The 23,471-nt window shown below is 49.3% G+C and overlaps 1 protein-coding gene and 1 pseudogene across 1 annotated transcript in view; one reads left to right on the plus strand and one right to left on the minus strand.

Moving 5' to 3' along the window:
• Positions 1–584: 584 nt before the first annotated feature.
• IL17RA (interleukin 17 receptor A) overlaps positions 585–23,471 on the plus strand; it is a 30,497-nt gene continuing 7,610 nt past the window's right edge. Inside the window, exons 1-8 of the mRNA XM_032269604.1 lie at positions 585–864; positions 17,497–17,521; positions 18,225–18,371; positions 19,204–19,316; positions 21,027–21,153; positions 22,641–22,688; positions 22,782–22,945; positions 23,333–23,416. Of these exons, the coding sequence (XP_032125495.1) occupies positions 727–864; positions 17,497–17,521; positions 18,225–18,371; positions 19,204–19,316; positions 21,027–21,153; positions 22,641–22,688; positions 22,782–22,945; positions 23,333–23,416 (846 nt within the window). The 5' untranslated portion in view covers positions 585–726. The remainder of the gene's footprint in view (positions 865–17,496; positions 17,522–18,224; positions 18,372–19,203; positions 19,317–21,026; positions 21,154–22,640; positions 22,689–22,781; positions 22,946–23,332; positions 23,417–23,471) is intronic.
• LOC116543767 lies at positions 8,762–9,570 on the minus strand (annotated as a pseudogene).

Genomic DNA, 23,471 nt, shown 5'->3' on the forward strand with positions numbered 1-23,471 from the left:
AATAGCTTAAACCCGGGAGGCGGAGGCTGCAGGGAGCCGAGATCGCGCCACTGCACTCCAGCCTGGGCAACAAGAGTGAAACTCTGTCTCAAAATTAATAATAAAAATAAAAGGACAGGGAGTAAGAAAATGGACTTCCTGGAATCCCAAGTTGGGATTTGACGTCCAGTGACCCAGGAAAGAAACATGAACTCTGAACGGGTCCAAGAGTCAAGAGAATCGGGGCGGAGGGTTAAAATCGGGTTTGCCCGCCGCCCGGCCAGGGCGGAGGGTGCGTGCCAGGGCGGAGGGTGCGTGCGAGGGCGGGCAAGGCTTTGGCGGGAGTTGAAGCTATCCTGGCGCGGGCTCACCTGGGGGCGGGACGGGCCAGGCCGGGGAGCAGCGGGAGGAGCGCACCGGGGGCTCGCGGGTGGGGAGGGCCGCGGAGGGGCGCTGGGAGGAGGGGCGCAGGGGCGAACCGGGGAGGCCCCGCCCAGCCTAAGCCCCGCCCCCCTCAGCCTAAGGCCCTCCCCTCCCCGCCCCAGCCTAAGCCCCGCCCCAGCCTAAGCCCCGCCCCCAACATTAGCCCCTCCCCTCCGCTGACCCGGCCCGCCCCTGGGCCCGGGCTGGAAGCCGGAAGCGAGCTGAGTGGAGCCCACTCGAACTTCCCCGCGGAAGGGAAAGCCCCAGAACGATCGCTCGCTGCGCCCCCAGCCGGGCCGAGCCCTCCGCGACGCCACCGGGGCCATGGGGGCCGCACGCAGCCCGCCGCCCGCCGCCCCGGGGCCCCAGCTGGGGCTGCTGCTGCTGTTCTTCGGCGTGCTGGCCCCAGGTGGCGCCTCCCTGCGACTCCTGGACCACCCGGCGCTGGTCTGCTCCCAGCCTGTGAGACTCCGCGGGGGGCGCGGCCGCCGCAGGGGTGCTGCGGGAGCGGGGCAGGGTCGCCGGAGGCGCGGCTGATGGGGACTACCGCCGGGCTGGGGAGGCAGGAAGGCCGCGCGGCGGCTCAGAGGGGCTCCGAGGCTCGGGCGCGGATACCGCGGCGCCTGGGCGGGCCGTCGGAGCTGCGGTGGGGACTGGGGGTGAGGAGGCAGCAGACCGCGCGGCGCGTGCGGCACCACAGGCCTGCCGTCGGGACTGGGGGAGCCCGTGACACCCCGCCCGGGCCGCGGAGGTCGGGGAAGGAGGCCGCGGCGCGGGGCCCGGCTGCAGGGGCGGGCAGGGCTGGCGCAAACGCGCTGTGGGGAAGGGCCCGGGAGGGGACCGGCCGGGTCTGGACAGGCTCCACGCCGTGCGCCCTGCACGTCCCCCGGCGGGGCACGGCCGGCCCTCGGGAGGTCCTTCGCGCCCTTGGGAGCTGCCCTCAGGCCCTGCCCTTCGTGCCGCCTACGGAGCCTGGCGAGCCCAAGGCGGCCGTACGGAGGTGAGCGCCCTCAGCCGCGCCCCCCAGAGGGACCCCGGGTTCGCAGAGCCGCCGGGGCACGCGTTTCGGGTAGAGCTGTGCTGAGGCTGGCTGAGGGCCACCTGCCCAGGGGCGCGAAGCCCTGAGTATGAGCGGATGGTTCTTAAGACGGCGCCCGTCTCTCCTCTCCCACCCCCGACTACCACCACCGGAGTCTGGGAACCCGCTGGGCGCGGGTTGGGAGGACAGCAAGTTTGTAGCTGTCAAGATGTAGCCCCGCAGCGCTCACAGGAAGTGACCCACCCACCTGCCAGGTAGTGGCCTTTCTGTGAGCCAGAACCATATTTAAGGAAAAAAAAAAAAAAATAGCGTAACGCTGTGTCCCTCCACAGTATACTCTCTACTCCCCCGCACCCCCAAGCTCTCCTCTTTCCTCCCCTCCGCCACCACCGCTGACCCCAGGGAATAATGCTCAGTATCTGAGTCAGAGGATGTGAAACAAAGGGATATTTCTCCTTATCTAATTTTGTGGAGGATTTACCAAAAGAGGGTGGAGGATGAGTGACTATTTCACAGGAAAAAAAAAAAAAAGATGTTTTTAAGGTGAATGGTGTTGAGAAATGTCCTGTGACTTCCACTGATGGGCAAAGCGGGGAGAATTCTGCTCAGCTGGTCCCTCCTGCAGGCTGTGTAGGAACTGTTCTGATATGAAGGGTTCATGCGCCTGGATTGACAGCCATTGGTCAGGTGCCTGCAGAGTACAGGGTGCAATGCTGGGAACTGGAACTATAAAGATGGGGACCCTAATGTCCAGAGACCTAACTTGGAACCCTAGAGACCTCCCTAGGGGAGGAACAAGGCTTGAAGTTAGGAACTGGATAGCAAGGCAGCCTGTACCAAGCTGCTTGCACAACTGCTAAGTGTACAGAATTCCAGGCAAAAGAAAAATGACTTCCAGCTGGGGTGTCCATGGAAAAGTCATTTGGGCAGCCCTGTAGGAGTCACAGGAGCATTCCAGGTGATGGAAAAGGCCTGAGCCACAGCCCTTAGGTGGGACAGGGTATGGTGTGCGGCCAGAACGGAGGGTCTGACGCTGAGAAAAGATGCCGGAAGTGGGAACGGGACTCCCCTGTGTGTGGTGTGGGAGCTGGGCTGTTTCACTGCACAGTGAAGCAACTGCCAGTCAGGAGCAGAAGCACAGCCTGGCTACGGGGAGGACTGGAGAGCGACGCTTACTGTTCGTATTTATCTGCAGTCTCTCGTTCTCGTCCTTCCTCTCACACCATTCTGCATACACCTGGTTCACAGACAGCTCATCTCCAGGGACAGACGGTTCTGGGCTCCACTGACTAATTCTTTTAAAAAGAAAGAAAACGGGCCGGGCGCTGTGGCTCACGCCTGGAATCCCAGCACTTAGGGTGGCCGAGGTGGGCGGATCACGAGGTCGAGAGATGGAGACCATCCTGGCCAACATAGTGAAACCCTGTCTCTACTAAAATACAAAAGTTAGCTGGGCGTGGTGGCACCCGCCTGTAGTTCCAGCTACTCGGGAGGCTGAGGCAGGAGAATTGCCTGAACTCAGGAGGCGGAGATTGCAGTCAGCAGAGATAGCACCACTCTCCAGCCTGGCGCCTGGCGACAAAGTGAGACTCTGTCTCAAAAAAGGAAAGAGAGAAAAAGAGAGAAGAAAGAAAGAGGAAAGAAAGAAAGAAAAGAAAGAGGAAGGAAGGAAGGAAAAGAAGAAAGAAAGAAAGAAAGAAAAGAAAAGAAAGAAAACACACCCCTCAAATTTCTCTCCCTCACTGGTGTTTTAGTGGATGCAGTGCGATATAGTGAGGGGAGGGAAGGCCACAGAGGTGGTCCCTGGAGGACCTGGATTTGCATGCGACATTGCACTTACTGTCTCTGCAGTCTTGAGCTTTCAGGCTGACTGGGCCTGGGTTCCCTCATTTCCGCAAAGGCAGGACTGGGTGAGCCTTCTCAAAGTAAGCCCATGCCACTTTCCATAATATAAGTGTCTGTCCAAAGCCCAGTTAGACTTAGCCCTCCATGACTATCCTCAGACAGGAAGGCGGCTTCTGCACACCTGTTCTGTTCCTAGCTCAGTGCCGATGCACAGGATGCAGGGGCTTGATCAATATGTGTTGACTGAACAAAAGAATGCATGAATGAAGGAAAAAACGGTCAGCTACACTTGGAAAGTAGTGGCAGGCTGAGACCCACCTTAGCACTGGTGCCAGTTGCCTGGGGTTAACACGTCAAAACCCAAAAGACTGATTTCCCTGCAGAAATCAATACAGGAGAAACCATCAATAATTGCATTTCCCTGTGCATTTCCTTGTGGTAAGCCCTGCCCCCTGCCTAGGCTTCATGCAGGTTTCCCATGACCGTCAGCCTGGAGGAACGCCCATAGGAAAGACAGCAGCAACGTAAGAGTTGGCCAGGGTGAATGTTAACACATAAGTTCACAGACAGGATGTGTGTTTCATTATAGTCTTTTTTCCTGAGCATTCGCGGTTTTGACTTGTGGTTGTAGAACAAGTGCTCAGTTAAACCCCTTTATCTTCTGCTTGCCAGAAGCCACTTTCATCATGCCAGTCTTCCAAAGTCCACAAAGTTGTGTTCTTTGTGCCAGGCACTGTACCAGTGGTTCCCAGTATCCCTTCATCCCATGCTCACAACAGCTCACAAGGTTGGCAGGACGAACCTGCTTTTGAGAGGCTGGGTGGTTGGCCCAATGTCGCACAGCTAGTGAGTGCTAAGCTGAGAATGAGAGCAGGCTGTGCTTGTAAGTTCAAAGCCCACTTTCTGTCTCAGGCACTCAGTGGTGTTCACTGAATGCACTGAATTGAATAGAATCTTTCATTTCTTCCTCTTTTTTTTTTTTTTTTTTTTTTTGAGATGGAGTTTCGCTCTTGTTACCCAAGCTGGAGTGCAATGGCGCGATCTCGGCTCACCGCAACCTCCGCCTCCTGGGTTCAGGCAGTTCTCCTGCCTCAGCCTCCCGAGTAGCTGGGATTACAGGCGTGCGCCACCATGCCCAGCTAATTTTTGTAGTTTTAGTAGAGACGGGGTTTCACCATGTTGACCAGGATGGTCTCGATCTCTTGACCTCGTGATCCACCCGCCTCGGCCTCCCAAAGTGCTGGGATTACAGGCGTGAGCCACCGCGCCTGGCCTCATTTCTTCCTCTTAACCTTCATCTTCTGGGCAGAGAATAGTGACCTATTGGAGGTGTCTCTTATTGATTGATTGATTGAGACAGAGCTTGGTTCTGTTGCCCAGGCTGGAGTGCCATGGCATGATCTTGATTCACTGCAACCTCCACCTCCCAAGTTCAAGCAATTGTTGTGCCTCAGCCACCAGAGTCACTGGGACTACAGGTACCCACCACCACACCCAGCTAGTTTATGGGCTTTTTTTTTTTTTTTTTTCTTATTTTTGAGATGGAGAGTCACTGTTGCCCAGGCTGGAGTGCAGTGGCATGATCTCAGCTCACTGCAACCTCCCAGGTTCGAGTGCTTCTCCTGCCTCAGCCTCCCAAGGAGCTGGGACTACAGGTGTGCACCATGACACCGAGCTGATTTTTGTTATTTTTAGCAGAGATGGGATTTCACCATGTTGGCCAGGCTGACCTGGAACTCCTGACCTCAGGTGACACTCCCACCTCAGCCTCCCAAAGTGCTGGGATTACAGGTGTGAGCCAAGACACCCAGCCAATTTATTTATTTTATTCATTTATTTTTTTGAGACAGGGTCTCACTCTTTTGCCCACATTGGAGTGCAGTGGCGTGACCTTAGCTCACTGCAACCTCCACTTCCCAGGCTCAAGGAATTCTCCTGCCTCAGCCTCCCAAGCAGCTGGGATTACAGGCATGCACCACCATGTCCAGCTAATTTTTGTATTTTTAGTGGAGACAGGGCTTCACCATGTTGGCCAGGCTGATTGCGAATTCCTGACCTCAAATGATCCACCCACCTCAGCCTTCCAAAGTGCTGGCATTACAAGCATGAGCCACCACACCAGGCCAATTTTTTTTTATTTTTTATTTTTGTAGAAACAGGGTTTTCACCATGTTGGCCAGGCTGATCTTGAACTCCTGATCTGCCCACCTCGGCCTCCCAAAGTGCTGGGATTACAGGCATGAGCCACTGCACCCGGCCAGCAATGTACTTTGATTATATATTTTTTCTGATACACACCCCTCCCCTCCTGCCCCAGAGATAATAATTGTTTTAATTTTTCACTTGTATAATTTTTTTTTTTTTTTTTTTTTTTAAGATGGGGTTTTACCATGTTAGTCAGGCTTGTCTTGAACTCCCAACCTCAGGTGATCCACCCACCTTGACCTCCAAAGTGCTTGGATTACAGGCGTGAGCCACCACGCCCGGCCTACTTGTATGATTTTTCATGTAGTTAGTTGTTTTCTATCACACTTGTCATATCATTTTCCCTGTCAAATCATCAGATATTTCGTCAATTCCATCCCCTCTTTCCCCAGAGAACTTCCTCCTAGAGCCCTCTGTTCTCCAGCCCCAACCAGGTTTGTGCTATCTAGACCTGTGTCTAGACGAGAACAGACATCCTGTCATGGTCAAATCTCTCATGTCCTGGATGTTGTATCTTCTTCCTCAGGGGTTACTCCCTCATTTTGCTGGAGCATATCCTCCTGTAATTTTCTAAGAATATGTATGAGGATGGATATAGACACACACACACACACACACACACACACATCATGTATGTTCCTGATCTACATACATATGTACATCTATGTGTATATCAGGAACATACATGTTAAGTCTTTTCGTGTCAAATATCTAATCTACCCTCGTACCTTTTTTTTGATAATGTGGCTGGGTATGAAAAGTCTGTGTTAAGGATAATTTTCCCTCAGAATTTTGAAAGCATTGCCTTCTAGTAAATGGTACATATGCTAAGAAAGTCAGTGTTACTATGTTTCTTATCTGTTTTTTTGACACTTTTTTTCTCTCTGGAAACTTTTAGGAACTTCTTTTTATTCCTGATATTGCAGCAGTTTCAAAATTCAGGGCCTTGGTCTGCTCTGCTGGCTCATTTTAAATTCTGTACCTTTTTAGTAGACAGCTGAAGTGAAGAGGAGGGAAGAGACTTTTAAATATTTTGCTATTAAAAAATTGTGAAAAGTTTCTATCAAATGGGGAGACTGCAGAAAAGGCTTCTCTTGGCTTCCAAGAAGGTGTAGCAGGTGTGAGCAATACTAGTGCCATATGCCTTTCACACAGGGTTTTCATCTTCTTTTTATTGCTGATATTACAACAGTTTCAGAATTTGGGGTCTTTGTTACTGTTTTTGTGCAGGCCATTTAGTACCCTTTTTAATTCAGCAGTGTGATACTGTGAAATATGTATTTGGTCTTCAACCCCTTTTTCTGGCATAGAAACTCCTAAAATCCTTAGAATCTCCAAAATGGTATCCTTTATATACTAAGGATTCATTGATGGCTGGCAGCCTTTAGGCGGCTTCCGGATGGGGGCTGGTCACAGGAAGGACCAAGGTAGGATTAGAAGGCTGGGATGTTCAGCCCCACTCCTTTCCCCCTCACATCTGGGAAGGGGAGAGGGGAGTGAAGGTTAAGTTGATCACCAATAGTCAATGGTTTAATCAGTCATGCTCATGTGAAGCCTCCATAAAAACTCAAAAAAACCTGGTTCAGAGAGCTTCCAGGTAGTGGAACATGTGGAGGTTCCTGGAGGAGGGAGCACCTAGGAAGGAGAGCGCACCTGGGGAGGAGGGCGCACCTGGGGAGGAGGGCGCACCTGGGGAGGAGGGCGCACCTGGGGAGGGCATCAAAGCTGTGTACTCCTTCCCCTGTACCTCACCCTCTGCATTTTTTTTCTTCTGTATTATTTGTGATATCTTTAAAATAAACTGGTAAATGTGTTTCCGAGTTCTCTGAGTAGCTCTAGAAAATTAATTGAACTGAAGGAGACAAGCATGAGAACCTCAAATTGAAGCCAGTTAGTCTTAGACGTTCTGGAGGCCTGGACTTAAGACTGATGTCTAGAGGGTGGGTAGTCTTGGGGACTGAGCACTCAACCTGTGGGATCTGATGCTATCTGTAAATAGTGTCAGAATTAATTTGGAGAACACCCAGTTGGTGCCTGCTGCAGAACTGATTGCTAGCTTGGTGGTGGGAAGAAACCACCCCCCAACATGTAGTCACAGAAGTCTTCTGTTGATTGTTGTGGTGATGTGAGGGCAGGGGAAAAACAGTTCGAGTTTCTCTACATTCTCAGGAAATATGTGTCCTTCACTTCCAGAATGTTTTCTTTCTTTTTTTCCTTTTTTAAAAAATAATTTCTTCCTTCTGTTTTTTCATTAATCTCCTTCTAGAAATCTAGTCAATCATATTTTGTTTCCTAAATTGAGTTTCTAATAATCGTATATTTTCTCCTATTTCTGTTGTTCTACTTTCAGAGAAATGTCCTCAATTTCGTAGACTAATCCTTCTACTGAATTTTTATTCAATAGAACTTCTATTGAGTTTCAAGGTTCAGTTTTCATTCTCTGCCTGCTTATTTGTCCGCGGTGCCCCGCCCTTCTTATAGATGCAGTGTCATATCTCTTTGGGGCTATAATCATTTTACTTGTTTGGTTGGTTGGTTTGTTTGTTTTCTAGTTTTAACAAAGGATTTTATTTGTTCCTAAAAAGTAAAATCCAGAAAATAGCAACCCACTGCAAGAAGAGTCTCTAATAAAACATTTTCAATCATTCTCTCTTCTCTTCACATGGTGCACATCATCAGAAAGCAGACTGATACATGCAAACCCTGTGTGAAAGGCACACGGCACTAGTATTGCTCACACCTGCTATACCTCCTTGCAAGCCAAGGAAAGCCTTTTCTGTAGTGTCTCCATTTTGATAGAAACTTTTCACAATTTTTTTATAGCAAAATATGTAAAGATCTCTTCCCCTGCTCTTCATTTCAGTTATCTACTAGAAATGTACAGAATTAAAAAGCTTTTTTCTCAGCTGTGATCAAAACACAGAATATTAAAGAGCATCTGGGTTACTCTAAGTTCCTGGGTTTTATACTTGGATATTTACAGAGGAAGTTGAACCTCAAGTTCTGCAGCTCTTCAAAATGGGTGACAGAAAAGAGGATGTGATAGGACAATTTTTAAAAATTGATAGTCATTCTCTGATGGAGTGAAACAAGCTTTCTCAGCCATCAACCAATATGACCTCACTGATCACAAGCCCTGCAGAGATCCAACAATAGTTGAGTTTTAAATACAGAGCATATTTCAAAGAGAACCAGTAGAGAGTGCTGATGTATGAACAGAATTGAGAGCGGATGAAAGCAGAGAGTAAAGAATCCCAAGAAACTTTTAGTGACATTTTCATTTAATAAGCAAGTAGTATAGCAACCTAAAAACCGTGGCTGTGATGACACCAGGATGTTTTTATGGAACTGCTGCAGGAAAATATGATTGGCAGCTGACATCTCTGGCTCTCAGCACCAGCTTCTCTAAGAGACTTAAGGCTGGGGTGTGTAGCGGAGGTATTTCTTGCCAGATGGGAGCTCTTTGATGAAGACTCCTTTTGTGAGAAAGTCTTTTGGCTTCTTCTTCAGGAATGGTTGGAAGGACCATCACACTATCCCCATCCTTCCGGTCAACTGGGGTGGCAACCCTCTTTTCTGCTGTCAACTGGAGAGAGATGAATACCCTGAGAATCTCATCAAAGTTGCTGCCAGTGGTAGCTGGGTAGAGGATAGAGAGTTTCAGCAACTTATCAGGACCAAAAACAAACACCACCACAGGAGCTGTCACAGGCACACCCTTTTCGTCCTTCTCTGCTGGATCCAGGATGGCAAGGTCCCGATTCTTATCATCGATGATAGGAAAAGGTGACTTCTCTGGGCTCTTCACCATTGGAAGCATTGGTGACCTTGCTCCAGGCAAGGCCTTCCTCAACACTGTCTATTGAAAGGGGAATCAGCTCGACATTCCTCTTGGCAAATTCCGGTGCCAGCTTTGCAGCTCTGCCAAGCTCTGTGGTGCACACTGGGGTAAAGTCCTGAGGGTGGGAAAGAGAATGTCCCATGAGTCTCCCAGAAAGTTCCTGGAAATGGATGCAGTCGATGGTAGTATTGGCCTCAAAGTTGGGAGCCACGTCCCCAAGAAACAGACCTCCGAGCATGGCAGTGGCGATGATGAGGAAGCACCGCTTGGATAGCAACCAACCAGGGGGTTCTCATGAAGGACTGCTTGTTTGTTTTAACCGTGTTAACTGCATTGCTGTTTCCCTTTTTTCCAGGAGCATTTTTTAATTGTTTGTTTTGATCTGTTTTTTCATACCGAAATCCCATCCCAAACATCCTTGGCTGTCTGAGAATTTCTTTTTTGTGTGTGTGACAGAGTCTCACTCGGTCTCCCAGGCTGGAGTGCAGTGGTGCAATCTCAGCTTACTGCAACCTTAGCCTCCTGGGTTCAAGCGATTCTCCTGAATCAGCCTCCCAAGTAGCTGGAACTACAGACACATGCCACCACACTTGGCTAATTTTTTGTATCTTTAGTAGCAACGGGGTTTCACTGTGTTAGCCAGGGTGGTCTTGATCTCCTGAACTCGTGATCTGCCCACCTCAGCCTCCCAAAGTGCTGGGATTACAGGCATGAGTCACTGCGCCTGGCCTGTCTGAGGATATTTTAAGAATGAAGTCCTAAAAGCTAATTAAATGTTCTGTGTAGTTAAGGTTTATTGAACATTGGACTTTACTGTATAGGAGGTCAGGCTGATGGTGAACCTGGCCTATTGGGTGACCTAAATGCTGAAATCTGGAGGTCTTTCGTTTGGGCCTGGCTGCCAGGATTCTGAGATCAGGGCAGGGAAAGAGAGCATAAGGTTTACAACACTCCATATGTAGACCTTTGCTTAATTCTCCCTGCCCCTAATCCCTAAGGGTTGTAAGGTTCTGAGGGGCCCCTGGCCTTTTATCTGTAACTCCCTTTTGTAGCATTCAGACAGAAGTTCCTCCACTTAGCACGAGCCAGCTGCCCACGCTGCTGCCACTTGGACAGTTATTTATTCATTCATTTGTTCATTTTTGCAGTTTTATAATTTTATTTGACAATCAACAGTTTGTTCTCATCCACAATGACTGACTGCCAGTTTCTGAAAGTGGCAATAGGCACACAGGTAACCAGAATAGAGTTTGTTTGGTGACTCTTCATCCTCGTTATGCTTTCTGGACAGCTGCACGTGGATATGGTATGGAACGTTCCTTATTCCTTCGGCCCAGGCAGCTTTCTTGAGCCTAGTGTTAGCACGTCTGGAATCCCCATCTGTTTATGGCAAAGTTCTGGGTCTCTTTGAGTGCCCAAGGCTGAAGGGGCATGCTGCTTGAAGTCCGCTCCATGGGCGTGCCTGTGAATGCTGATGTCATATTCTGGTGTCATCACCTCATTGGTGGCAGGTGGCAGAATAGCTTTTTTTTCCTTCTTTTTTAGGCAGTCTTGCTCTATCACCCAGGATAGAGTATGGTGGCACAATCCCGGCTCTCTGCAGCCTCTGCCTCCTGGGTTCAAGCAATTCCCCCACCTCAGCCTCCCAAATAGCTGGGACTACAGGCACATGCCACCAGGCCCAGCTAATTTTTGTATTTTTAGTAGAGACAGGGTTTCACCATCTCTTGGACAGGCTGCTCTCAAACTCCTGACCTGAGATGATCCACCCACCTCAGCCTCCCAAAGTGATGGGATTACAGGCATGAGCCACTGCATCCCGCTAACACCCTTTTTTTTTTTTTTTTTTTTTGAGACGGAGTCTTGCTCTGTCACCCAGGCTGCAGTGCAGTGGTGCAATCTCGGCTCACTGCAACCTTCACTTCCCGGATTCAAGCGATTCTCCTGCTCAGCCTCCCAAGCAGCTGGGACTGCAGGTACATGCCACTACACCTGGCTAATAATTTTTTGTATTTTTAGTAGAGACTGAGTTTCACCATGTTAGCCAGGATGGTCTCGATCTCCTGACCTCGTGATCTGCACACCCCCTCAGCCTCCCAAAGTGCTGGTATTACAGGCATGAGCCACCGCGCATAGCCCCAACACCCTTCTTTACAGGAGCTGTGTTGCTGGGCCCAAGTTGGAAAGGGCTTTTAAAAATTTGTTTATATCTCTTCTCTACTGAGTTTGGCTTTTGATCCTTAAGAATTTACACACAAAAAAATTTCTTTTCATAATTGTTACATTGTTTGGAGAGAGGGAGAAAATATATGTACATGGTCAGTGCCCTATTAGCTCTAATAGAATTTTTATGCTGCATTTCACTTACATGTGTTTTTTCAGTTTTACTTAAATCTTTTTCCCCTCATCTTCTGTCATGCCATCCCCTTTGCTTTTGTCCCCTTTGCCCCCAGCAAACTGTGTTAACACCTGATACTTACCTGTTCACGTTTCTGTTCTCATTCAGTCATACTCATACATATATTCTGGGAGGTCTTTTCATAACTTACTTCCATAGAAAATGGAATCATACTGGCTGGGCGCAGTGGCTCACATCTGTAATCCCAGCAGTTTGGGAGGCCGAGGCGGGCGGATCACAAGGTCAAGAGATCAAGACCAACCTGGCCAACATGGTGAAACCCCATCTCTACTAAAATACAAAAATTAGCGGAGAGAGATCACTAGCAGCTCTGGATTGTAGCTCCCAGTGAAAGTGCAGAGAACGAGAGGACGCCACACTTTCAGACAAATTTTTGTTGCTCACACACCAGGAGATTCCCAGTGGAGGAGCCCCACGGGTCGCCAGCGTGACTCTTGTGGCCAGCGAGGCGATTTTGCCACTGCCTTGGTGTGGCGGTTCTTGGTGCAGAGTCAGAAAATCACCATCAATCTTAGCGCCGCTGTTTTGGCCAGCGCAGTGGGTTGCTCAGATTTTAGCGCCGGGAATCAACAAGTTGGACGTCCACTCAGAAACCCTAGAATAAAGACGGTAATTATAAAGACCACAGATGGATAAATCTATAGCGAAGGGAAGAAACCAGCCTAAAAAGGCTGAGAATACCCAAAATCAGAACGACTCTCCCTCTACAGGGGATCACAGTTCCTCATCAGCAACGGAACAAGGCCTGAGGGAGAACGACTGTGTTCCATTAACAGAAGCAGGCTTTAAAAAGTGGATGATAAGAAACTTCTGGGAATTAAAAGAACTTGTTCTAACCCAATGCAAAGAAACTAAGAACTTTGAAAAAAGGTTTGACAAAATATTAACAAGAATACACAATTTAGAGAGGAATATAAGTGAATTAATGGAGCTGAAAAACACAACACGAGAACTTTGCAAAGTATGCACAAGTTTTAACAGCCAAATTGATCAAGCAGAAGAAAAGATATCAGAGGTCGAAGGCTAACTTAATGAAATAAAACAAGAAGACAAGATTAGAGAAAAAAGAATAAAAAAGAACGAGCAAAGTCTCCAAGGAATACGGGACTATGTGAAAAGACCTAATCTACGTTTGATAGGTGTACCTGAATGTACGAAGAGAATCAATCCAAGCTGGAAAATACGCTTCAGGATATTATTCAGGAAAACTTTCCCAACCTAGCAAGGCAGGACAATATTCAACTCCAGGTAATACAGAGAACACCACAAAGATATTCCTCAAGAAGACCAACCTCAAGGCACATAATCGCCAGATTCACTAGGGTTGAAATGAAAGAGAAAATACTGAGGGCAGCCAGAGAGAAAGGTCAGGTTACCCATAAAGGGAAGCCTATCAAACTCGCAGCAGATCTCTCAGCAGAAACCCTGCAAGACAGAAGAGAGTGGGGGCCAACATTCAACATCCTTAAAGAAAAGAACTTTCAACCCAGAATTTTACATCCAGCCAAACTAAGCTTCATAAGCGAAGGAAAAATAAAATCTTTTGTGAACAAGCAAGCACTCAGAGATTTCTTCACCACCAGGCCTGCTTTACAAGAGCTTCAGAAAGAACCACTACACGTAGAAAGGAACAACCAGTATCAACCTTTTTAAAAAATACCAAAAAATAAAAAGCATGAACATAATCAAGAATTTACATCAACTAATGGGCAAAACAGCCAGCTAACATTAAATGGCAGTATTAAACTCACGTATATTATTATTAATTCTAAATTTAAATTGACTAAATCCCCCAATCCAAAGACACAGACAGGCAAAAAAACCTAAGACCCATTGGTATGCTGCATCCAGACCCATCTCACATGCAAGGATACACAAAGATTCAAAACAAAGGGATGGAGAAAGATTTACCAACCAAATGGAGAGCAAAAATAAATAAATAAATAGAAAGCAGGAGTTGCAATTTTTGCTGATAAAATAGACTTTTAAGCAATAAAGATCAAAAGAAGCAAAGAAGGATATTACATAATGATAAAAGGATCAATGTAACAAGAAGAGCTAAAGATCCTAAATATATACGCACCCAATACAGGAATACCCAGATATATAAGACTTACAAAGAGACTTAGACTCCCACACAATAATAGTGGGAGACTTCAACATCAATATTAGACAGATCACTGAGACAGAAAGTTAACGTCGATATCCAGGACTTGAACTCAGATCCGGAACAAGTAGACTTAATTAACATTTATAGAACTCTCCACATTAAATACACAAAATATACACTCTTATCAGTACCACATCACGCCTATTTACAGGTTTCAATGAAATATTGGTTGGCTGCTTGTTAGTTATTTTCTTCCCTCATTTTTTTCTCATGTCTCTATTATTAAGCACAATTATAGGCATATCCATTTTTAGACTGCATTCTAGCCCGGGCAATAAAGCAACACCCCCGTTCTCTCTCCCTCTTCCTCTTCCTTCCTCTCCTTCATTCTTTTTTTTTTCTTTTTCTTTCTTTCTCTCTTTTTAAAAAAAAAAAAAATGAGAGGGTTCGATGACTTTTGAGGTTCCTTCCAGTTTCACGTTTTAGGGCTCTATGATTCATTACTGTATTCGTTTAATGCTGTAGAATGATTTAAATGAAATAGTCCCCCAGAAAATATACAGGAAATAAAATAAAATAAACTAGCTTGGCGTGGTGGTGCACACCTGTAGTCCCAGCTACTCAGGAGGCTGAGGGAGAAGAATTGCTTGAACCTGGGAGGCGGATATTACAGTGAGCCGAGGTCACACCACTGCACTCCAGCCTGGTGCCTAGCGACAAAGCGAGACTCTGTCTCAAAAAAAAAAAGAAATGAAATTATACCATAAAAAGTTGTTTGCAACTTCTTTTCCTCACTCGTCAACACATTCTGCCCATCTGCAGGCCAACAGATGGGTCTATGCAACTAATTCTCATTCTCTTTAATATTTGCATAATATTCCATAGTAGACAGCACTCATCTGTTCGACCATTTCTAGTTTGATAGACATTCAGATTTAAACTAGACCTCACCTTATTCAGCCATTCTCTCTTGAACATTCAGTACCGCAGAAAATGAGGGAAAGCTACCCATTTTTTTACACCTTGCATAAACTTAATTCTAAAACTTGATAAATCTTACACAGAAAGAAAAACTATGGCCCAATCTCATTTACGAATATAAATCCATGCAATTCTAAATAAAATATTAGCAAATGTAATCTACCAGAATATCAAAAGAATGACCTCGTGGTACATTAACCTAGTTTGTTAATCCATGCTGGAGAGGAGGGATCTCTGATAAGGTTCCGGGCTGTTTTGAATGAAAACTACAAACATAATAGTAACTGAAGGGAAAGACTTATATGCAGCCACAACTATGAGAAACCAAGACCAAAACCAGTGTTCCATGGGGCCTGCCAAACTATGTCCCTCTGTCTCAGGAATGAGAGGAGGACACCTGCTGTGGCACTGGGAATCAGCTGACTGTGTTCTCAAACCCTCCCACTTTCCTCTTGGTCTTTATGAAGACAAGAGCTTTTCATCATGGGCATCATCCTACAGTGTTTTGGGGTTTTTGTTTGTTTTGTTTTGTTTTTTGAGATGAAGTCTCTCCCGGTCGCCAGGGTGGAATGCAGTGGTGCGATCTTGGCTCACTGTAACGTCTGCCTCCTGAGTTCAAGCAATTCTCCTGCCTCAGCCTCCCAGGCAGCTGGAACCCCAGGTGCGCGCCACCACGCCCAGCTAATTTTTGTATTTTTAATAGACACAGGGTTTCACCATGTTGGCCAGGATGGTCTCGATCTCTTGACCTCGTGATCTGCCCACCTTGGCCTCCCATAGTGCTGGGATTACAGGCGTGAGCCACCACGCCCGGCCCCTGCAGTGTTTTTGAAGTAATTCCCAGTGGCTGGTAGGAGGTTACTCTAAATGGTGTATCTGTTTGCCTTCTCTGGAAAAGCTCCCCATCTCAAGGTGAAAGAACTACTTTCTTACCCTCCACATCCTAGGAACTGTAAGAGAGAGGAGAAATGAGAGGCTTCAGGGGAGTTAATCTCCTTGCCATTCAGGGAAGAGTGGCATTTATTAGTGCGGGCCTAGGCAGTCAGATGGATTTTGCTGGGAACATGTGAGGAGCACCTGGTGGGTCCGTGGCGCTAGCCCAGGACCTGTGGGGAGAATTAATCACAGCAGCTGAACAGGGTCGGGAGCACTTACGAACTGGGGTCCCAGAGAGGGAGGCTCCAGGTGCGGTAGCTCGTTCAGAGCCAATCCTGGGCGTGTGTGGATGTCATCCTGTATCCACCCTGTGAATGAACCCTGGTGGCATGGGGTCTTCTCTGCTCCCTCTCAAGAGAGAGGCTGGTACCAGCCCCAGCACCCTATTCACACCAGTCACTGTTGACCTTGAGATTTCCCATCTGCCTCAGCATCTGACTTTCCACCCCGGGATGCATTTGTTCGGTTTTGCTGGTTAGAGAACTAGAGACACCCGAGCCTGAGCTCCTCTTGGGGCCTGCCGTGGCTGCACCACCGGGTCTGAATGAGTGGGGGCCTCTGCTGGCCCTAAGAGTAGCTTCCATTTATTAAGCTCTTACTCTATGCCAGACTCTGGAGGAGGAGGCCGTTAGTCACAGAGCAGCCCTTTTGTGCCAGGCACAGGGCACAGTTTGCCTGTTTCACAGGCAGTGAGATGGTTCTGGGCACAGTGATTCTCCGGTGCTTCTAGGGAGCTGCCTGTCTGGCAGTGCTGCAGCATGCAGACTCATTCCATTGTGTAGTCCGTGGCTGCATTCCCATTGTTTGAAAGGTTTACCATGCAGACCTACTCGAAGGGAAAAGTGAGCGACCCCCGCAGGCACGCCCTGAGCCCCAGCCCACCCCCACTCCCAACGTGTGCGGTTCTGTTTCTGTCACGTAGTGCACAACAATGCTACAGAGTTGGTACTACAATTATTCTGATTTTATAGTTGAAGAAATTGAGGCTTGGGGAGGGGACTCAACTGCGGGTTCCAGTTGTGTGTCTGTGTATGTGTGTCTGAGTGTGTGTGTGTGTTTTACAAAGTAGGTCAGCCAGCAGCACATAAGCCTAATGGTGACATTTCCCTGGCAGCATTTGTCACTCGGGCTTCTAAATTTGGCCATCGGGATCTCTTCAGGGTTGGAAAGTTAACACATACTGCCCAGGAGGGAGGCAATGTAATGTGATATGAATGCCTCAGCTTCCTCATCTACAAAATGGGCTGAGGATAATACCTCATCACGATCACCCGGAACAAGGCCGGGCACACATTTCCTAGAGACTTTGCGGGAACTTAGTGAATGTTCCCCGACAGATCTGTCACAGAAACTGTACATACTGCCCCTTATCCCTTCCGCACCGCTTGCAGCGGTGTCATCCAGGAAGGCTGGAAACCTCAGAAGATACAGCGCCCTTTTCTCAGCATACCCCAAGAAAACTCTCAGTGTCTTTTAAAGTTGTCAAGGTCCCAGTTTGTAGCAGTTCCTCATAAAATGCCAATTCCCTTTGCCATCCACTGGACTCACTCCTCATCCTATTCCCCAAAAGTGGCAAGGGCGGGCTGTGTCACGGCATTCCTAGCCAGGGGAGGGCATCTGGCCCCGGGGAGGGCATCTGGCCCAGGGAGGGCATCTGGCCCCGGCACGTGAATTCAAGCCCTTTCCCAGCTGTAATAACCACCCTCTTCTTTCCACAGGGGCTAAACTGCACGGTCAAGAATAGTAAGTCATATTTTTCTGTTCTTCTCGTTGCATTGTTAATCAAGAGATGGCCTGGTGCCAACTTCTGGCAGAAGCCCTGCCATGCCACTCCAGGTTCAGGCTGTGAGCTACAGCCGTCAGCAGGAGGGATCCCAGAGAATCATGAATGCGTGCACCTGCGCTTCCTATCGAGAGCATTCATTATGCAAAAGTCAGGAAAGGAGAAACAGAACGGTCATTGGATTATGAAAGTATTCCCTGGGGTGCTGCCCTACTGGATCTATAATGTAATTTGATTTGCCACAGCTTGTCACTGTAAAGTGAGAGACATCTGTGGTGTAGATTTTGTTTTGTTGTAATTCAAAGAGGAGGCACATATTCAAGTGTCTGAGCCAATTAGGGACCCCGACATGTGAAAATAAAGCAGCTCTTACTGCAGCCCCATCCCGCCTGTGCCCTCATGCCCAGTCATTGCTTCATCTCAAAATCAATTGTGTACTTTGTCTTCTCTCCTGAAATTCCCTTTAGACTTGAGAGATTTGTAGTGACCCCAGTATACGTTAGAACAGAGGGAGCAGGGCAATGAAGCTGAGGATGCAGCCAAGGGTCACAGGCTAGCAGGTCACAGGCCTCTGAACTGTTTGCTGTTTAGCTGTCTGTACCCGCTGCTGGGGCATCCATCTCCGCTGTAAGTGTCTGAGTGCTGCTCTTCCCTGGCTGCCAGGTACCTGCCTGGATGACAGCTGGATCCACCCTCAAAACCTGACACCCTCCTCCCCGAAAGAGCTGCAGATCGAGCTCCGCTTTGCCCGCACACAGCAAGGAGACCTGTTCCCCGTGGCTCACATTGAATGGACGCTGCAGACAGACGGTGAGTGGGCCTGCCAGCAGGACCCTGGGGGAGTCTCCCTGCCTGCGAGTGAGTCCACAGACCCCCCTGTCGGCTCTCCCAGTCAGGCTCAGGTTTGGGCTCCCACTCCTGTGCTCAGACACGAGGGCTCAAACTTAGTGTTGTACGGATCCATCATTTCAGGTGTTAATGCTTGTTCAGCGTTTTGGATATTAACCCGCAGTGATGCCTTCCCATCACTCCATTCCTCACGAAAGGATGCCTTCAGCCTAACGTTGTTAGCACCCTGGGGGAAAAAAGCAAGTGGTTAATTTTGTGACTGCAATACCAAAAATGAGGTCGAAAATGGCAACACATTTGCCAGCCTGTTTGTTCCCTTAATTCAGGGGCCACTTTTAAAAACATCCTGGGAGCCTATTCAGGAATAGAGAGTTTATGTTACAGAATTGGAGCAAATGAGCACCAGCCCCAGATTTGTGACTGGGACCTGGGGGAGTTCTCTTTGGAAGTGCCCAGCCTCAGTGCTCCTGCTGACTGCCGCAGCCTCGTGAGGATGATGGTGCGGCTGTGTTTGACACCCATGCCAGGCTGTCAAAGCCCTCACCACAAATTTGCAAAGCCTTTGCTTCTAGCCCTGTGTAAAGTGTCATTTTTCCTTGCCCGGCTGGGAAATAACTGTCTGCAAGGAAGTACACAGAGAGCAAGCTGAAAGGGACAGGAAGTGGAGAGCTGGGTTAGACAGGCAGATTTTCCTTCACGAGTGAAGAGCCACAGCAGACAGGGAGGTGACACACCCGGCCCTTGTCGTGGCTGACCTGTATCTGTGTGCCTCCTCTCCTCCTCTGCCCTCCAGCCAGCATCCTGTACCTCGAGGGCGCAGAGTTATCTGTTCTGCAACTAAACACCAATGAACGTTTGTGCATCACGTTCGAGTTTCTGTCCAAACTGAGACATCACCACAAGCGGGTAAGGATACAGCTCCTGAGTGGATCATGGTCCACTGATGACACCAGTACAGACTTGTCCCCAAATTCAGTCCCTGATTTAGAGCGGTGAAGACCCAGAGGCGCTGAGAGAGTGAGGAGTTCCAGGCGGCAGCTTCAGATGGGCAGAAGTCAAAAGAGAAGTGGTGTGGCCGTCGTGAGCAATAGTGAGGGACAGAGTGTATTTTGAAAGCTTTCCTGACATACCCCTGCTTTTTCTTCCCACTTTACTGAGCTATTCATTCTGAAAGAGAGGTGAATTGGAAGACAGCTTCCACAGCCCTGCCTCCTGCCATCTTTGTGTAACTAACTTGGATTAAGCTGGGGCTTACCCTCAGGAAGAAAAAACCGCCCAGACCAAAGAGCTGCCGCAGGTGGGCAAATGAGCACTCCGCAGCTCAGTCTCACGCTGCTGCGCACCGCTACGTGGTGAAATGTTCATTCTTGTTTAAGTTTGTTTAAAACAGGGGGTCCCAAAGTGTGCTCCCTAGATCAGCAGCCTCAACCTCACCTGGGAACTTGTTAGAAATGTGTATTCTGGCTGGGCACGGTGGCTCACACCTGTAATCCCAGCACTTGGGGAGGCCGAGGTGGGCGGATCACGAGGTCAAGAGATGGAGACTATCCTGGCCAACATGGTAAAACCCTGCCTTTACTAAAAATACAAAAATTAGCTGGGCATGGTGGCCTGCACCTGTAGTCCCAGCTACTTGGGAGGCTGAGACAGGAGAATTGCATGAATCCAGGAGGCGGAGGTTGCAGTGAGCTGAGATTGCACCACTGCACTCCAGCCTGGTGACAGAGTGAGACTCCATATCAAACAGAAGAAGAAAAGAAATGTGTGTTCTACGGCCCCACCCCAGACTACCCAGGCCAGAAATTCTTAGGGTAGCAACTGCTGCCTAACCTCCCCTCAAATAATTACGATACAAGCCTTAGTCTGAAGACTGCTGGTTTAAATCTGCAAACAGCTGCTTGAAAACAAGTTAGATCTCCCACAGACACAAGCAGCAAAGACGGAACACCTCTTCGATGTTAGATTAGGACCCCCAAACTTGGCTGCTGTGTGATGGTGAGAACCAGGTTCCTCCATCCACTTAGAAGCAAAAGACCCCTGGCCTCTCCTCCAGGGTAACTAGAATGGGGGTTGGAGTCGATATCCGTAATCTCTACCACCCAGAAAATAACTCGGCACAAATTGATCTCTACAGCTAAGGTGCCTGCTGGCCCAGGGCGAGTGGGCCTCTCTAGCTTGTCCCCCTCACTTTTTTACCCCAGAACGTTCTCAAGAGATCCCTGGCTTTCCCATTTAAGGAGGAAGAATCATTTGACAAAGTTTTTAACTGCCTGTGTGCCAGATCTCCACAGCCCCAAGTCCTCTGGCTCAGCCGTCTCACATTGATTGTTCTAGAATTTGAGAAGCCTGGTTGGGGGGGCAGGACTGCTTTCCCTTGTTCACTGTCTGCTCAGGAGGCCAGATCCAGGTTGCTACTGTTTTTCTTAACAGGCAGAAAAGACCAGAGGAAACAGGACAAAGATACTGATTTCCCTGACTGGGTTTTGCTGTGGTCATTGCTTTATTCTTATTTTTGGCTGAATGTTTGGGAGTGGGTGGGAACGGGGGTCTTTGGGCATAGATGCTTGAGAGAGGTGCATGTAACCTGTCCATCTTCCCTTCCTGCCTTCTCTTCAGTGGCGTTTTACCTGCAGCCACTTCGTGGTTGACCCTAACCAGGAGTATGAAGTGACCGTTCACCACCTGCCCAAGCCCATCCCTGACGGGGACCCAAACCACCAGTCCAAGAATTTCCTCGTGCCTGGTAAGAGCATCCTCCCAAGGCATTCCGTCCCCCCTGGGCTCTATGAGAAGGAAGCAGCAGGTGGCACAGATGCCAGCCCCCTCACTCAGCAAGGCAGTGGCTGGCACTGCCAGCGCCTGGGACCCACGAACAGAGGTCAGGACTGGGAGCTCTTTGGCATGTGCTGCAGCCTCCACTCCCTGAGGCAGAGCCATTCTCTGCTGGCACAGCAGTGGACATTGGCCCAAGATCCCAGGAGTTGCATGAGAACTGGAGTCCCTCCCTCTACCTAGAGAAGCACCCGTCCTGCCCAGAATATAGCATAAAGGCAAAGCTGCAGACCACTCGTGGAGAAGTTGCAGCCTCTGCCCGCAGCCTGCTGCCGGCCTCTGTGGCTTGCCCTCCTCCTCCCACCTTGCATTCTCCCTGCATCACGCAACACTCATCCCAGGCATGGCGCGCTCCTTCCCGCGCCATCCACCCTGCCTGCAGTTACTGCCAGGCTTTTCTTAGGCATCCTTTGATGTACGTGCACCTTCTACTTTCCCATCCTCCCCAGAGGCTCAGCTGTTTCCTGCATTTCTCTTTTTGATTTTAATAGAGGCGGTCTCACTTTGTCACCCAGGCTGTAGTGCAGTGTTGCTATCCTAGCTCACTGCAGCCTGGAACTCCTGGGCTCAGGCGATTCTTCTGCCTCAGCCTCCCTATAATTCTCACTGTTCATAGCCAGCTGTGTCAGGAAGCCTGCTTGATAACAAAGTCTGGGTCTTCTGCCCACTTGGACCTTCTCCAGAGCCTCACAAATTGCCTTGCGTCTAGCAGGTGGTCTGGAAATGCTTGTTAAGGATGGCGTTGACCTTCTTCATCCTGGGGACACCCTGCACACGTGCATGCACACACTCTCAGCTTACCCTGCTGTGTCCCCACGTGTGGCTCACCAGTCCCTGGCATGGCACTGCATGCTGTGTGTTTGCTTTTATTGGTCTTTCCTACTGGCTTGAAGTCTCCAGGGGGCAGGGCTTTGTCCTGTTTACCACTTACCTGCAGTGCCGAGAACAGGGCCTGGTGCATGGCTGGGGCCCATCAGTGTTTGTTGAAGGAGTCAGTCTCCTCAGTTCTCTCTTCGTTCCTAAAGCGACTGACTCAGTCCCTGTCCCTCCATGCTGATTCACATCTGTCAGTCATGTGTCTTCTCAGCCTGGGCAAATACGGGCAGCCAGGGACAAGAAGCTGTGGGTGGACAGAGAAGGAACTGGAGGGGACCAGGATTGCCTGGTCACCCACAGCAAGCTCAGGAGGAATGCACTTGAATTGGGAGGGTTCCCTGAAAAACGACCATCAGGCAAGCAGGCTGGCGCCCATGCCAAGGTGGGTCCAGCCCACTCTAAAGGGGCCACCCGTGGACAGGCTCCCAGGGGAGAAAAGATAGCTGTTCTGGTGTCAGGAGTCTGGAAGAACAGGTTTCCAAGGCAGAGACTTCATGAGTTCCGTTTTCTCTGCGTTGGCAGGCTGCGAGGACACCAGGATGAAAGGAACCGCGCCGTGCGTGAGCGCAGGTAACGGGCTGCCCGGGAGAGCTGCACACACGCACACACACTCCCACTCCCACGCCCCTCCTCACTCCCAGCCTGCGTGTGTAACCTTGGCAGGCAGCCTGTGGGACCCCAACATCACTGTGGAGACCCTGGAGGCCCACCAGCTGCGCGTGAGCTTCACCCTGTGGAACGAATCTACCCGTTACCAGGTCCTGCTGACCAGCTTTCCACATACGGAGAACCACAGCTGCTTTGAGCACATGTATCACATGCCGGCGGTAACTCTGCTAATTTTGACCCTTCTAAGCTCAGAACCGCCCTCCAGGCCCCAAGTCTCTTCTCTGCTAGTCTGACAGGATTGTGTTGCCGGAGCTTGGAGCTCACGCTGGGCTTACTCCGTAGCGGTCATGGTGCCTTGCCTTTTTCTTCCCTGGTGACCTGACGGTTGACAGAAAGGCAGTGGACCCCGTCCTGCCCATGACTCAGTCCTTTGCCTTCTTCCCTCCTCCACAGGCTCCCTTGTCCCCTTTTTGTTTTGCTGTGTTCATTACAAAAAGGATTTGATGATTTAAAAACAAAAATGTGGAAATAGAGATAAAGGGGAACTAAAGGAAATAAGCGCCTCACACCTAACTAGCCTTGCCCGTCCCTGCCTCTCTCCTCAGCCCAGACCAGAGGACTTCCACCAGCGAACCAACATCACATTCACTGTACGCAGCCTTAGAGGGTGCTGTCGCCACCAAGTGCAGGTGAGTGAGTGTGGACGGGCGCCGGGAGCAAAACGGGGGGGACAGTGTGGTGTGG

Source organism: Sapajus apella, unplaced genomic scaffold (assembly GCF_009761245.1).
Source record: "Sapajus apella isolate SASKATOON/1434 unplaced genomic scaffold, GSC_monkey_1.0 scaffold195, whole genome shotgun sequence".
NCBI lineage: Eukaryota > Metazoa > Chordata > Mammalia > Primates > Cebidae > Sapajus > Sapajus apella.